Below are 15,448 nucleotides of genomic sequence, written 5' to 3' on the forward strand. Positions count from 1 at the left end.
TTTGTTCGCGCCGCGGGAGTTCGGCTTAACGAAAATAAGCTAACTTCTCACATAATTCACTGGGGACTTGGTCCCAGGGGCCCCGAGGCCCTCCCTCCACCTCCTCCTCCGCCGAAACGAGCCAAACGAACGAATACAAATAGAAATCATTAATGGTTTTGTTTCGAGAGCTTCGGATCCCGATCCCGAGCCGAGACGGAACGATAATGATTCATTAATGATCGTCCGTGGCCACGTCGTCGTCGCTACGAAATTCGATTCTTCACTCGCAAGGTGGGAACTGACTTTGTCTTGTCCGACCGCAAGTACAAACGCCGTGATGACGGAACAATCGTGATTTCACGCGGATCGGGTAACATCGTTCCGACCGAAATTTCGGGAGCGGTTTCAGCACGACGTTTGGGTAAGAAAAGAAACTCGGCAGGTAGCAGGGCCCCTTGAAAACACCGCGTCGTACATCATCGGCTTTTCAGCACAAGTCTCCCAAAGTCTTTCAAAGGATGCGTTGCGTGCATCGCGCGAGCGATACGTCCGCTTGTCTTTCGCGATCGTTTCCGCGGCGAACGTGGATCGCCGTCCTTGCTGCAATCTCAATTTACCACGTCCCTGAAAAGCACGTTTGTTTCTCTCAAGTGGCTTCGAGAGCGCCGTACGTGATTTATACGAGAGTTTCTTCGGGATTGATTTAAACAGGAAAAAAAAGTGAAACGTGCTTGGATCGCCGCGGAAACGATTCGCACGATAGTCGTCGCATACGGTAGCTCTCTACTTTGGCTTCACGACTTTCGGATCTGAAAATGATCGGTAGACATCCGACATACGGCGTGCTTGTCCGTCGGCGTTGGGGTCTACCGGAGCACGTACTGAAAAGCGTTTCGTTCCCAGCAGCCAGCAGTCGGAGCATGCTGCGGAGCGTCGTATCGATCAATGACAAAAATGTTTCGAACAATACGGCCCCGTTTCTTTATTATAGTCATCAGTCATTCGGTATAAATATTAAATTCGCTAAAAAACTCACCTCGACGGCTACGGGAGGTGGGGTCGAAATTGCACCGTCAGCCTGCGGCACAAAGAATACGCGAGAGAGAAAGAGAGAGAGCAGCAGCTGACCGATATCGTCGATCGGGGAGGGGTGCGCCGATCTCGGCGGATTCTGTACGATCTGAAATCAACTTTTGCGATTGCCGTCTGATAAAAAGGGATCGCGCGTTGTCACGATGAATAAAGGAAGCTTGGCGTTGCCGATCCACGCGATTTCCATAAAACGCACTCGCTAAGCGATTCAGCGATCGTAGTTGTCGAATTATTAGTATGAATCAATTGAACGCATGACTGTTCTCTTACACCACAATATTCCTCTCGTGAAAGAAACAACGAACTCGAGGAGCGTCTCGAAAGAGAGCACATCGTCGAGAATTTATTTATCAACATTTATTCAATTTATTCAATTGCCATTTATAATTGCACTCGGGCATCCAGTTCGCGTTTTCACGAGTATTCAAATTACCGAGTAGGGTAGTACGACGGATCTCAGAAACGAGGAGCCTCCGTAAATTGTATCCAGGAGCAACGGTCGCGTCTCCTTCGCGCCGCCAGGTCCTCTCGGGCCGGGGAAATCATTGTGGTCGCTAGGAACAAAAGGAATTTCAAAAGAAGTAGCCGAGGGAGCCTATTGTCGTGGGAAGCAGCCGTTTAGTGTTCGGTAATGAAGAACATCTGAAAGAGAGGGAGAGAGGGGGAGAGAAGGAGGGAAGGCGCGGTCCAAGAGGAAACAACGAGCGTGTCCGAGCCGCAAGCAAACGTGCGCCTCGTTTGAGCACCTACGAGAAGAGCACTTCGCCACGGGAAGGATAGCAGGATGCCGGCTGTTCTCTCTCGTCTCGAGGCTGGACAATGTATTCGATCTTCGTAACAGCTTTGTAATTATGAACGTGACAGAATGAATCGCATTGTCGGATCGCAGAATCTTTCCTGTCAGCCTTGCATAGAGTAGCGGACGTAACGTATCGTTTTTAAAATGCATCTTCAGAAAATTCAGGAAATAGTTTCATAAAAATGCACGCAACTAGTGTTCAATAAAATAACGTTTTTACATCATATACATGTACATACGTGCGTTCTAGCCGATAAAAAAAGAAATTTCCGTCGGACCACGGCGCGCTTTTTCCACGACGCAATGTATGTGCAATGCATGCGAGCTGCGTCCTCGATAATCAGGATTTCACGGCGGCCGATGACGGCGAGAACACATTGAACCGACCTCGCTCTCGAGAAACGGCGCGCTGTAATCGTTTCAGATAGAAAACAGGAAGCGCGAGCGTCTTGATCGACGAGCGAGCGGGCGAACGCTAGTGTCTAGCGCTAGGCAGCGCGCTAAATAATCGCTTCTGTAGGCATAAGCGAGCACAATGGTACTCGGCATTAATTAACGTACAAATTAGCATCGCCGGGGTTAGCGAACAGCAGTGATTACGTTTTAATGATACCAAGCGTCAGCGGCGGCATTTGCGATTCCTCGTGTTGTTGGCAGCGTGTCGAGTAGGATACGTAGATGCACCCGAGGATCGCCTATCCCGTTTTCCGTTACGCTCCTTTTTCCGTATTCGTGCAACGTAACTTCCACTGTACCTCTTTGTTTCTTTATCGAGAGCGCGCTTTTCCTCATTCCACGCGGCGATCCGCAAGCTGAAACTCTCGAATTGCCGTCGTAAAAAACGGTTTCTATGTATATCGAATTTTCCGAGGAGGATCGCCGAGCATTTCGCGGCCGCGCGTCTTCCCTGCCAGCCGCTTTCTCACATCTCCGTCGTCACGATTCTCACGTGTGCACTTGGCGTTTCGTTTATCGGAGATTTCGTCCGCCCGTGCGTCGCGATGCCTTTCTGAAACGGTAATGAACGTACGAATTACGTCGCTCGTTAGTTGTTACGACTCCTTTCTCGTGGTCGCGTCGTATCTCCGCTTGGCGGGCGCGAGCTGGCATTTTTCCTCTCCACTTGTGAAATATCGCGGAAACGGTTGCCGGTAGCCGGTTCAGTTTCACCGTAGACGCCGTCGACGTGAACGCTAATTGCGCTAATTCGCATGTAGCGCACTCGTAATGTTATTTCGAATCACCGGCGAACACACTCGCGCCGTCGCGACTGCGCTACCATTTCCTTCTCCTCTCTGCCTCCGCACTCGAATGTCTTTGTGCGGGTTCCCTCACTTCACTTCATTTCATTTTTTTTGTTTCGCGATACTTTGCGGAAGTCCGCGGTTTTACTGCGGATCCTGTCGGCGCGTTACGTCGCGATAATCCAAGACGCGTATTCCCTCTCGGTCACGCTCTCGCGCGCGTAACATACCGATGCACTCGCGGCACGTGGTGCACGCAAGACGTTTCGATTCATCAGACGCGATTCTCGGCCAGCACGTGAGATTGATGCGAATCAATGTGTAATGTGTCGCGAGGTTCATTTAATTTCCGATTACTGGGAACTTGCTGCAGCCCGGAACCTTTTCCCTTTTCAGGACGCGCTCGATTTTTAACACCGGAATTTTAATTGCTATTGCAGAGCGTACTCGATAGTCGAACGGTACACGGCGCGCCGTATAATTATTTTCCTAACGCATTCTGTCACTTTACTGCTCGGGAATGTTAGAAACTTGCAATAAAGTCATCACACAATAATTTCACGCCAACGCCGCTGATAATCGCAGTAGCGTGTGAGCGAAACGCTAAATCCTCCCGCATTTAATACTCGTTTAACTGATAACGGGTGCTACCGTGTGAGCGGCCAAGTTTCGTTTCTTTCCGGAATCCGCTTGCGCGCGTTTCTAATTATCCTCGCCCTCGACATCGTGGATGCACCTAGTGAGATCATTAATACACGAGTCATTAATACGACCAGTCCAGAGCGCATTAGCGTGCGCTCTTTAAGCTTTCGTGCGTTTAGGCATTAGCATACGTTCGTTTAGAACGACGATGCATCTACGCGAGGCGTTTACACGCGTGCGCGTCAGCCTCTTCGTCCCATAAGCGAGCGTTAATTCCGTTAATACCGCGCGCGTTTTAATTGAAGAAAAACTTGCTGAGGATATTGAGGGGTTACACAAGCTAACGAGACTGAAAGGCGACTGATACTTCAGGAATTAGCGTCGCGGCAGTGACGGCGATTAAGCCGTGTAATTTCATCAACGCGAAAGACACTCGCGCGCGTCCTCCGCGCGGCGCGCAAAGTTCCGCGGCAGCCAGCGCGAATAAATCGTTCGTGGTTGCGCGCGCTTTTCCACTCACATCTGTGCGCGCGTACGTGTACGAGCCTCTCAAAGATCTTAGCGCAACGGAGCCTGGGAGTTATGGTAACCGTAAATAATCCCACGGGCACGGTAATGGCAATACCTGAACCGCGCGCTCGGTGCATCGTGATTGTGCGCCGCGACGCGCGGCTATTTTACCTGCACGACGATTCCACGGGATTTCAGAGAGACACTGTATCATTATGGACTGTCTTTTTTTATTCGATGCGGATGCTTATCGGCGCAACATTTTTCGTCCGCTATCAGGATACCAGGGACACTACCGCTCTTGAATTCTCGGCGTCTACGATGAAATTCGCGATGACAAACCTCCTCGAGTTTAATATTAAAATTCATCGGCGTTCGTCTTCGATAACGAGAGCGTGCGAAGAGGGTTCCATTCAGGTTAACGTGCCACGTAGTCTACCGTGATGCGACTGGGTCTCGGATTCGGATCGAGGTGCCTGGCCCTTGGTCCATGCCGGGCGTAATATCTCACGCGTTGCACTCTCGACGGCCGGCACGCTCGAGCGTGTCTGAAAGGGCGCCGCTCTCCATTCTCGTCGGTGTGCCTCTGTCGTCGTCGTCGCATAATCGCCCCGCGGGTGTCATCTCGCGTTTAAAGAGGCGCCCGATTTCACGCCCCCGTCAATCGCCACGGGTGGCCGACATTCGGTTGCGCGACAGTCCTCGTTCGGGGCGATGGCTAAATGCATTCTGAATGCTCTCTAAACCTTCTCGGACCCGCCTCTGGAGACAGAGGTAGAAGAGAGAGAGAGAGAGAGAGGGGGGGAAGACAGAGAGGGAAAAAGAGAAGCGGATCGCTACTGTTTGCGTGCTACTATGAACGTGGTCTCTGTCGTGGTTCCATCTGCCCTAGTCTCTCTCTCTCTTTCTCTTGCAAATATCGCTCACGCCCCGATTATCACGATAAATGGCGGGATTTTACGCATCCCCGAATTATCTCGGATATGCGCCGAAAAGAGGAGAGAGCAGCAGGGGGGTAGGAGCTACCGGGGCGCGGATACTGGTCTCGAATGTATCTATTGGCATATTGTCATCACGGTTATTCCCTTGTTCTCGTGTTCCCTTTATTTCGGCGAGTTACTCCCAAGCGAAGTAACTCCACGGCTTGACTCGCGTTACTTTACTGCAAGCGGTACTTTTCTCCTCCTAGCCAACGGATTTCGCGATCCGTGTCCTTCCGCCGTGAGACGTGTCTCATCAATCATCAGTCTCGGGGGCTGCCGCAACGTTGTACAACGGAATTACGCGTGTGCATCGACGAGCGCGTGTGTTCGGCCATCCGATTCACCCGGCGCTCGTCATATTCTTCGTTCCAACAAATTGCCCTTTGCGCTATCTCACCGTAGTTTCCGGTTGCGCTGGAACTTCTGGAACGCCGGTACACGACGCTCGTCTATCGCCAGGGACTGGGCGACGATAGGAGGGACGTAGCAGGAGAAGCATAAGGAACGAGAAAGAAAATTATACCTCCGTGCGTGTGCTTGCTTAAGATTAACTCGGTAAATAATAGCGGCGGGCGTTACGTTTCCTCGCTTCGCTATCTCGAGATGCAAAGGCGTTTCGGTTGCGCGAAACCCGCTCTTCACGAGTAGGATTTGCCTGCGTGTGCACGATTACGTAACGAGAAACGATCTCGCCCTGGCTAAAATTGTTGTCGCGATCCCCGTGACGTACGCGGACGTGTATTACGAACGTCCGTTTTCCCCCAGGCCCGAGCCGAGACTTGGCGCGCGTAATCGCGTTTAAAACGCATTCGTTTCAATCTCACTTCGGTGCCCGGCCGCTCGCGAGAGTTTCCTCTCCTTGCTCGGCTGGGCGAGAGATGAAATGGAAATGCAATAAAAAGTTGTAATCGAGAGTCGGCGTTGGGTATACCCGGGATACCCAGGGGATCAGGCGAGCCGGATAAAAGCCGGCGCTCGCAGACAGAGCTCGTCTCGCTTCTCCGCTTTTTCTCTCTCTGTCTCTCTCGCTCGCTCCCTCGCTTTCCCCCTCTTCCCGCGCGGGAGAGAGCGAAAACGCATTCGATACGGAATAATGCCGGAGCCTTATTATTCCGGCGCTGTATAACGTCTAAAGAGGTCCAATTTCGCGGAGTTAATTCTTGCAAATGGACCTCGTTGCCTCGCCAACGAGGCCTCGCCTTTTATTCCTCGACTTTTATTATCGCTCTGGAAAACGAGCGATCGCTTCCGCCTCCGAATCGCGCTTTACGCGCCGACTTTCCAGCCTGCAGATCTTCCCAAGATTTCTTTCGCTATAAAACCTGAAACGTCTCAGAGGCTGGATCGGGAGGGAAAAGACGGCGGATACGTTTGCCGCTGCAATTTGTCTCCTGACGCTATCGAAAAGTCATTTCGACCACGTGCGGTGGAAGGGAAAACTGGACGTTCGATGATCTCCTTGGCGTTCCGCTCGATTCAATTTGTCGGGTCGAGGGGTCGGACGCGGCGAATTCGGAATTGAAACGTCCGACAGCTCGCCGTATTCGCGCAGATATTGGCGAATAAAATTCCCCGCATATTTCGTAGCCACGTCGGAAGGTCGGGCCGAGAATAGCCAGATTCCCTGCTCGGGCTTCGTGTCCTTGGATTTTCGTTTTCCCGCTCGCGACGAGGTGCATGCCATCTCGAAATTATAATGCGGCAATGTACAAACGAGTTGGCGTTTTCGGCTGTAATTTATTCGTGGCCACCCCGTAATTAGTGGGACGGCGACCTAACGGGCATACTATTCCCACTCCTGTCGCGTTCCCCGGATTCCATTTATCACAAATCAGCAGCTGCCTCGGATACCCGTGGCCCCGCTTGCGGTGTGCTGTCATGGTGTCGGACACGACATTCTGATAAAGCTTACGAGCGAAATTAGAGAATGTATTTTGTTTTTCCCCGATACGTTACCTGCTAATTAGAAGCACGATCTGCACTCCCGATTGTTGCTCCCCTTCTCGAGAGATGTATAAATTCGCGAACAGCCATACATTAATTATGTTACACGTGACTGTCAAGGATTAGAAAGAAATTACAATACAAAGAGATGTTACCATAAAGAACCGTTTCTCGCGCGCGTACCAACCTGTAGAATCGTATTCTCACCATCCGTGGTAAGAGATAAACCCGAACCGCGTGATACATGATACGGGGATTCGGGAAGCGGGAGAACGCACGCACGAAATCCCCAAAGCGGATAGCAAACGCAGAGACATTATTCACGGCGTGACGCTCACCTCCTTCCGTTCGCATTTCGGTCCGAGTTGGTCGAGGGTGGATCAGGGTGGCGTGGCGGGATCACGCGCGATCACACCCAGCAGCAGCCGACGCCGACGCGGCGTGACGAGGAATCAGGACGCCGAATACCTCAAATTTCCTCCCCCGTCCCCTTTCCGGTGGCCTCTCGCTCGCGCCTCCGCGATCGACGATTCCCGTTTCTACGTTTCTCTCTTTGTCGTTGCCGCGCGGAGAGCAACAGCAACAGGTGTCCGCGGGGACATTCGCAGAAACTGCGAGGGATGCGAGAGGGTGGAAACGGCACGGGCAACGTCGGTGGCAACCGGCCGCTTCGAGAGAGAGCAAGGGAGAATTCCTCCTCTTTATTTATGAGCTTTTTATTCGACTTGTTGAGCTCTCGCTCTCGCCCTCCTCTCTTTGTCGCTCTCTCTCTCGCTTCTTCCCTCGTCCTCTCGACTGACGCGAGTACAAATCCAAAGAGAGAAAGAGAGATCGCGAGAATGGGGAAAAAGAGCGGAAAGTGTGCGTGGCGGCACTCCTTCGCCCGAGAGGGTGCCGGAAATCTCTCGTTTGCCAGGGGCGGAAAAAAGGCGACATTTTTCTGTGTAACTGGGGTGGAGTTGCGCTCGCCGATTTTTCGCGTAAAGAGACAGAGTGACTAAATCGCAGCTTATCCGTAAGCTGAGTGTATGCCGAGCCATAGGCGCAATTACGTATTAATTGTAATAAGATGAACAGCCTTTATTCCGATTTTTAATGCCGGATGCGACACGCCGATTCTGCATTTTACTCGCTTGCCAGCAAGACCATATTAATGTCAGATAAAACAATGTGGAAAACCTATAAATACTTACGAAAGCTGCACAAAATCGCGCAGCGGCCGAGCCACTCGCTTGACCCAGTTTCCCAATGCGCGCGCGCGCCTTTAAGAGACGCCGGCTACGGGCTCTCCGTCGAGATAAAGATAATAAAACGGCCGGTCTTTGCACAATATTCGCCAACTATCTGCGCATAATAAATGCCGGCGGAGAGGAATCCTCGCGCAAGCGGCCAGATTAAATCCACCTCTAAACGAACCGCCGATCGTGCGCTATCGCACGCCGGGCGTAATAAAATTTTCAGCTCCGTTATCCGCGCGCGGCCGCGCGTATGAATCTTCGGAGGAATCGAGCGCGTCGATGTGCGCGCGTCGCGCGGCCGTGTGGACCGACGCGATGCCGCTGCATCCAGGAGTCGGGTCTGCCAGATCGTGACAACGATACCGATCCGAACGCCACCGACAAAAGCCAGCCCTGGGGGCAAAGAAGAGGGGATCGGCGTTGGAGGGATGGGGAACACCTTGGAATCCCGTCGGTTACTCCGAAGAATACTCTCTCGCGCACGGTAGTAGTGAGCCTCTCCTCCCCCTCGCTGCCGTCGGTTTTTCTCTCCTGCCCCTCTGCTATCTCTCTCTTTCTCACTCTTGTAAGTCCATCGGGGTTTCAGATATTATAACACTTAGCTTCGGCTACCCGCCGACCCCTCGCTTCACAGCGAGACTCAGGTATATGCAACGATCTCTCTCTCTCTCTCTCTTGCTCTCTCTCGACGACGGCGCGGAGACGCGAGAGAAGATAGATACGATTTAGGCGTAATCCGTCAAAGAGTTCTTTCAACGTCCGCCAGAACGTTTTATCTATGATCTCCATTAAAGTTCAGTTAACGCCCTCTTGGCCCTCTTTCGCTCCCCGTCTGGAACCCCCTTCTTCTTCTTCGTCTGCGTCTTCTCTCGCTGCACCCCGACGTGGCTCTTCACGAGAGCGGATACGGATTTCGTAGAGTACCTCTTTTTTTTGTCGACGATTTCTTTCAGAGCGCGTCTTTGCGCATACGTCACTGTTACTACTCTGTTATGTAATTCGACACAGTTCAATGCATTCGCGAAGCGTGAACGCACGTTTCGCTCCGTCCCGTCTTGTTCATCTTTGCAAGAAAAAGAATCGAGCTCTAGAAACGGTACCGGAATTTTACGTTTATCCGTTCAATTCCGCTAGACTTTACGCGATTGTTCTCGGCGCCACAGACATGTGCAATAGAGTGGTAAAATTATCCGTAATTTCTGTAATCTCTCTCACAATGTGCTGGCTCATTCTAGCACTTATCGCCGCGCTTTATTTTCTTCGCGAGGAACGTTAACGATGGACATTAAGCGCGCGTTTCTTCGCGGCGTCGCGCGTCTTTAACCGGCAAACGCCACGACTTCTCGAGGCATCTCGAAACAGAGCGTGGAGAGCGATATTCGGCCGTGGCCGATGCCGTGGCATTGTAATTAAAACCTCCTGAATAAAGCAAACGCAATCTCCCGGCTCGCGCGAGCACGGAGGCGCGTCGTTTAATTTCACGTTCATTACATCGCGAATGCGTGCGTGCGTGCCTGCCTGAATGCGTACGTGCGTGCGTGTGTACGCTCTGTTGTAGCTGGGGGCGCGTCTCCCGATACGCAACCCTTCCTTCTTAGATGTAACCCCCTCGAAAGCCCCGCCGTCTCTCTTCGCCGTCTCTTCTCTCGCCCTCTCGACTGCTACTCCACTCGCAACCCTTTCGTTCTACTCGAAAACGTATCGGGTTACCTCCGACATAATTCCGTTAATTATGATTTCGTAGTATGATTTTCCGTCGACTCGAACGTCGAGTCGCGAGTCTACCCCTCTAGCGTAGGGGGAATTATTATTTGACGCGGCACGCCATAACGTATCGCCATGTAACGCGAGTAGAATAAACGTAGCCAGCCAGACTTATGTAGTTCCAATCACACATCTCATTCGCTCCTCATGTTCGCAGTCTCAGCGTGAATCATCTCTCTTTTCTGATCTCAAGGATCATTTCGCGGTCGAACAGAAATTTCCTTAAAAATTGTTTCGACGATTCCACGATTTGACCACATTGGGCGTTTTATACAGATGGTTCCAGCGCGACGGAATATGCGGCATGGGAAACTGGGAACGGATTGATTGCAACAGGCGGAACGCGCGACGGTAGGTGGTACCAATTTAAACCTCATAAATGCAAAATCGCGCGATGATTGCGTTCATAAAGGCCTCCGTTAGTCCGCGTGGTGTCTTGGCGACCTCCTTCGTGCGACGTCTCTTGCTGGGATAATTTACATTGATATTTATGCCGCGTCATAACCGAGCCCGCGCCGGGGGGGTTGCGGAACGGATTCGTACAGCTAATCCCCCGCCTTGCCGGGGGGTTGTTTTAATTGAAATCTTACTCGGTTCCTCGGATTCGCGAGCGAGCGAGGGCAGAAGACGATGCACTCCACCGAAAGGGGTTAACAAGAGAGTGTTACGCGCGTGTCGGGCTTGTATCACCGAGTTTATGCTTTACGTTGCGCTCGAGTACGAATTTGGAAAATCTAATTTCTTAAATAAAAATATTCAGTTATTAAGTAGCTCTTAGAAGCGTACCAATCTTAAATTGAGAGCATTTATTGCTATAAATTTTAATTATAACTGAGTATCTAATTGTTGCACGTCATTTAACTAGTTCCCGATACTTGCAAATCGAGGGCGAGTTAAAGTTACACCGGCGTCACGTTTGATCTTCCGTTCGATAACCCGGCGCCGCAGACGCGCCCTACATGAGTTATTCAGAATGCTCTTGGCGAATTTTCGCGGACCGCCGCGCTTTTTCTCGAAACGACGAAAGTTGAGCAATTCCGCGAGATCATGCCGCGCACCAAAATGTCAACCGCGAGACCACTAAAGCGAGAGAAACTTTTAATTCGTTCATTTCGTCGAGCTCAAAGGGTTGGCGAATGAGAGTTATTAAAATTTATACGAGCCACCCCCGCGTCCGACCAACTCACGTCTTCTCTCCCTGAGAATCGCACGGTCTGCCATTCTTCTGTATTCAGATCTCCGAAAGATTCTCTTATTTGTTGGGAAACAAGCCGACCCAAGTTCCTTCACTCATTTTGCGAGTGAAATTTTACCCGAGATTACTGCTTGGTATATAATGGGGATTTTCACGCCCTTATTAAACGCGTTTGTATTATAAACAAGATTACGTAAACGTAGTCGTGTTGTAGAGATACTTGTCTTTCTCGAGCTCCGCTGAATCTTTCAAAAATATAAAAATGTTCTAAAGAATGAAAATCGCTTGATTGTGTGGGGTCGAACCGCTGCGTTTTACCGCCCGTGAGGTAGCGTTATAACATCAGACATAAAGGAGGTGGAGGTTAAAAGATAAGGTATAAAAGCGGTCTTCGTCCTCGAGAAATTACACTTTTCTTTAATCCGCGAGACAATACCGCGGGCGACCGTGGCCGGGAGCAAAGGGTTGCGCTCGCATCGACCCTCCGTCTCTCCTCTCCTCGGTCGCCTATACTTTCTCTTTCTTCCTCCGATGGTTTCTCTTCTCGAGCGTGCTAATACTTTCCAAGGGGTTAAAATCTAATTCCTGCAGCCCCTAACGGCAACCCCTCTATACACAGCCTCGCGCGATCCGGCGCTTTTCGCTTCCGCTTTCTTTTTTCTTCTTCGTACATCGTCGACGGCGAGAAGGCGCTTCGCTCCCAATAGACATAATAAAAACGCCATCTGAAATATGCATCCCTTAAGAAAACTGTCCAATTAGCCGGGAATGGAATTAAGTATTTAGGGGGTGTCGGAGAAGACTTTTCTGTCTGGTTCTCAGGTGCTTCCAGAAAACCCTTTCGCGAAAAGATTAGATTCCCCTTTGACCGCCGCGCGGAACATCGCGAAGAACGGAGGGGTGTGGCGCAAGGAAAACGATATTTCGTCCTGGACAGGAGTTGAATTATTTATGACGGTGAGATTTCTCCGGTTGATTTTTCTTACGTCGGTTTCTTCTACGTCTTCGACTTGTCAATTCGCTCTTGCTACAATTATTATTACTCTAAGAATGCATAAGCACATTCTTCTAACGTAATTATTTGATTGTCACGTAACGAACATTCTCCCTTCATGCCTCGCACGAAACATAGAAGGCAGAATAGCGAAAGCGCCGAGGTGATCGATCGAGCAAGGATCGTCAGAGCCCGCGGCAGGGACAGGATGGTCATTTATAAAATTAAATCCCTGGAATATTTCAGTCGTACAAATCCCACCCCCGGGTGGCGTAGGTAGGGAGAGCGGCGGTCAGGCAATCGTAAAAATTCCACGGGGTCTGGATGCATTGGAAATCCACGTAATTAACCGAAGGAATTTCAGAGTGTACGCCGGAGAGTCGATTAAAAACGCGAGCAACGCCTACAGTTAAACGGTAGGGAAATTTTTCGCGCTCTCTTTCACTCTCTCTCTCTCTCTCCCTTCTGCCCGCCCATCCTCTTGCACCTTCACCCTCGATCCGTCCGCGCGTTTCTCGCTTTTTTTTCCGTAGTCGCTCTGCTTCTACTCTATACCGCTGTGCCGTCGTGTACATTTTTTCGGCCTCGATTAAAAATACTTCGGGCCAATTATTCCGCAACACCCGTCCACCGGCCTTTCGCGCCGCCACTCGTTCGCGCATTCTCTGGTTTTATTACAACTTACACTTTTTTTTCTCCCCCTCAGCTTTCGTATTTCGCGCGGTTCGTTTTGTCTCGGCGTGGTCGTCATCCGTTGTCACCATAAAATTGACCAATCATTAGATTGCTCGTCATATCATTTACCGTGCACACCGTTTTTCGGTCAATTTTCTTCTAGCGTTTCTGTCATCCTTTCCCGGGAGATTGACGAATGGCGATTCGCTGACGCGCGAGAGAAGGCCAATTATGTAAATAATCGAGCGGCTTATTTGTACACGCCCGCGCGGTGCACCGGCGTCATTAATCGTCGTGCTCGAGTATTTCGCGAAGCGACTGTAATTAATACAAATCGTCGTTATACTCGTCGTGCTCGAGAAACGTGCCACAAAGTAGCGGAAGGAGGGAAAGAGAGAGAGAGAGAGAGAAAGAAAGAGAAAAAGAGAGAGAAAAGTGGTTTGAGGGGCGTTGTGTGTACCGTGCTGCGGAGAACGAGAATCCAACGTCATTCGAAGTAAATTTATACGACTAATACACCGCTGCCGGAGGTCTTAATATCCAGCGGGGCGCGCGATGAAAGCAGGCGAGTTTAAAAAGTGCAATATCACGGAATACATAAATGCGAGATGAGGCCATTTGAATGAAAAACAAATAAATTCCGCCAGCGACTCCGGTTCCTGCCGGTTCGTGTATCCAATTTCGTTTTCACGCCGGTTTCATTTATTTTAGCCACGCAGCCACGCGTCCCCGCCGCTCATTTGGATTTATCATATAATTACGACGCGCCGTACGACCAATGCACCGAATCAATCAACGATGCGTGATTCGTGTCCGTTATCTATCGTTATAATGCGAAGGATGCGATATCTGATGGATATCTGGATTCAATTCGGTAGGCGCATTATGCAATCACGCTCCGTCTATCCGGAGGCGACACGGGAAGTCGCGAACCGATCGATCGGCCATTGAATATCGTTAGCGTATTTATTTTCCTCTCTCGCGCCTCCGCGCGTGCGAACGCGCCGCCGTATCGTATCTCGGAGATTTCGTACTACGATGAACCCCTCATGGTGCGCGCGCGCGGGCGAGAGAGCGTGCTACTTTCGATGGATGCTCACTCGATATGACAAGATACGAGTATTCTGGGGATCGAGATAAAAGAATCGAGTGGGCAGAACGTGACGAGACAATGGATCGCCGATCCACTAGCCGTAATACAATCGCATCAGCATCTCGCCGTATTGTTTGCCTCGCTTTGGTATCAGCCCCGAGCTCCCGATTCTTTTCCTCGCTGGCCGCGGGTTCTTTCTTTCTCAAAGATCATCTCCGATCCCCCCCTCTCTCGCCCTTCTTTTTTTCCTTCTTTCTCTTTCTCTCTCTTTCTCTCTCTCTCTCTCTTCGACCTCCCCACGGATCTTGCCGGCGGCGGAATCCTCCTCGTAATTAACCTCGCAAAAGTAACGCTAATTACGGTGGAGTTCTACTTATCTCGCCTCGCGTCAACCTCGCCAAGTCGCACTACCGCGAGTTTTTCTCTCTTTTCTCGCCTTCCATTCGCTTTATTACGGAGAAGAAAAACTCGAGGGAGGAAGGAAGATCGCGATACGCGAGCGGTGACGAATCATAATGATACGTTCGATGAATCTATTATTAACGTGGACAGAAAACGTGCGAGCGAGCAAATTTGATAAAACGGGCGTTACGGGCACGCACGCAAGACCAACGTGGACGTAAACGACTTCTTGGCGAAGTTAATGTAATGGCGTACACGTTGTATCACCAGCGCGCGAGATGGGAAAAGATGAAGACGGTATCTTTAAGTAAGAAGCAGCGAGGAGAGGCGGACTTTGCACGAACCCGAGAAGGAGATCGATGATCCGCGAGAGCGAAAGAGAGCAGTGCCGAAGCGGGAGCATGAGCTCCGCTGAGTTCGTATAGATAATAAGACGCGATAAATTCGTAACATTACCACATTAATATCCCTGATGTGGGCGGAGTAGGCAACGGCCTCGCCACTGGCACAGAACGCGGAGCGCATCAATTAAAAAAGAGCGCGAGATTATACATAGGCTTGTGAATGCGACTTCGTGCATCTAATTCACGCACGCACACGCACGTCGTCTAATGCAATCGCGAGTGCGCGGGCTTGAGAATGTTAGCGCAGGGAAAAAGAGAAAACGCGAAACTGACGGACGGAGTACGCGAAATAAAATTTGACGTTGCGTCTTCCTGCATCCCTGGCACATGATATTGATGAAACGCGAGGAGGGTGCCGTCGTGAAATTAATTGCACGTGATTTACTTTTCCCGGTGGTGCGCGCGGCTTACGTTCGGCCGCGTTTGGACCAAGTTTCCCCCCGGATGGAAATTCGGTAGCTCCTCGAGGAGAAGATCGGAGATCGAT

General features: G+C 50.8%; 1 protein-coding gene across 4 annotated transcripts in view; it reads left to right on the forward strand.

The window, feature by feature from the left end:
* Positions 1–15,448, forward strand: part of LOC105287640 (dachshund homolog 2) — a 216,263-nt gene that overhangs the window by 16,942 nt on the left and 183,873 nt on the right. For 2 of the 4 annotated variants that reach the window (XM_020034367.2, XM_020034369.2), the window contains exon 2: positions 10,475–10,549. The exons of the other annotated variants lie outside the window; for them this stretch is intronic. In XM_020034367.2, the coding sequence (XP_019889926.1) occupies positions 10,475–10,549 (75 nt within the window). The remainder of the gene's footprint in view (positions 1–10,474; positions 10,550–15,448) is intronic. 4 annotated transcript variants of the gene reach the window in all.

Source organism: Ooceraea biroi, chromosome 5 (genome assembly GCF_003672135.1).
Source record: "Ooceraea biroi isolate clonal line C1 chromosome 5, Obir_v5.4, whole genome shotgun sequence".
In the NCBI taxonomy this organism is placed as follows: domain Eukaryota; kingdom Metazoa; phylum Arthropoda; class Insecta; order Hymenoptera; family Formicidae; genus Ooceraea; species Ooceraea biroi.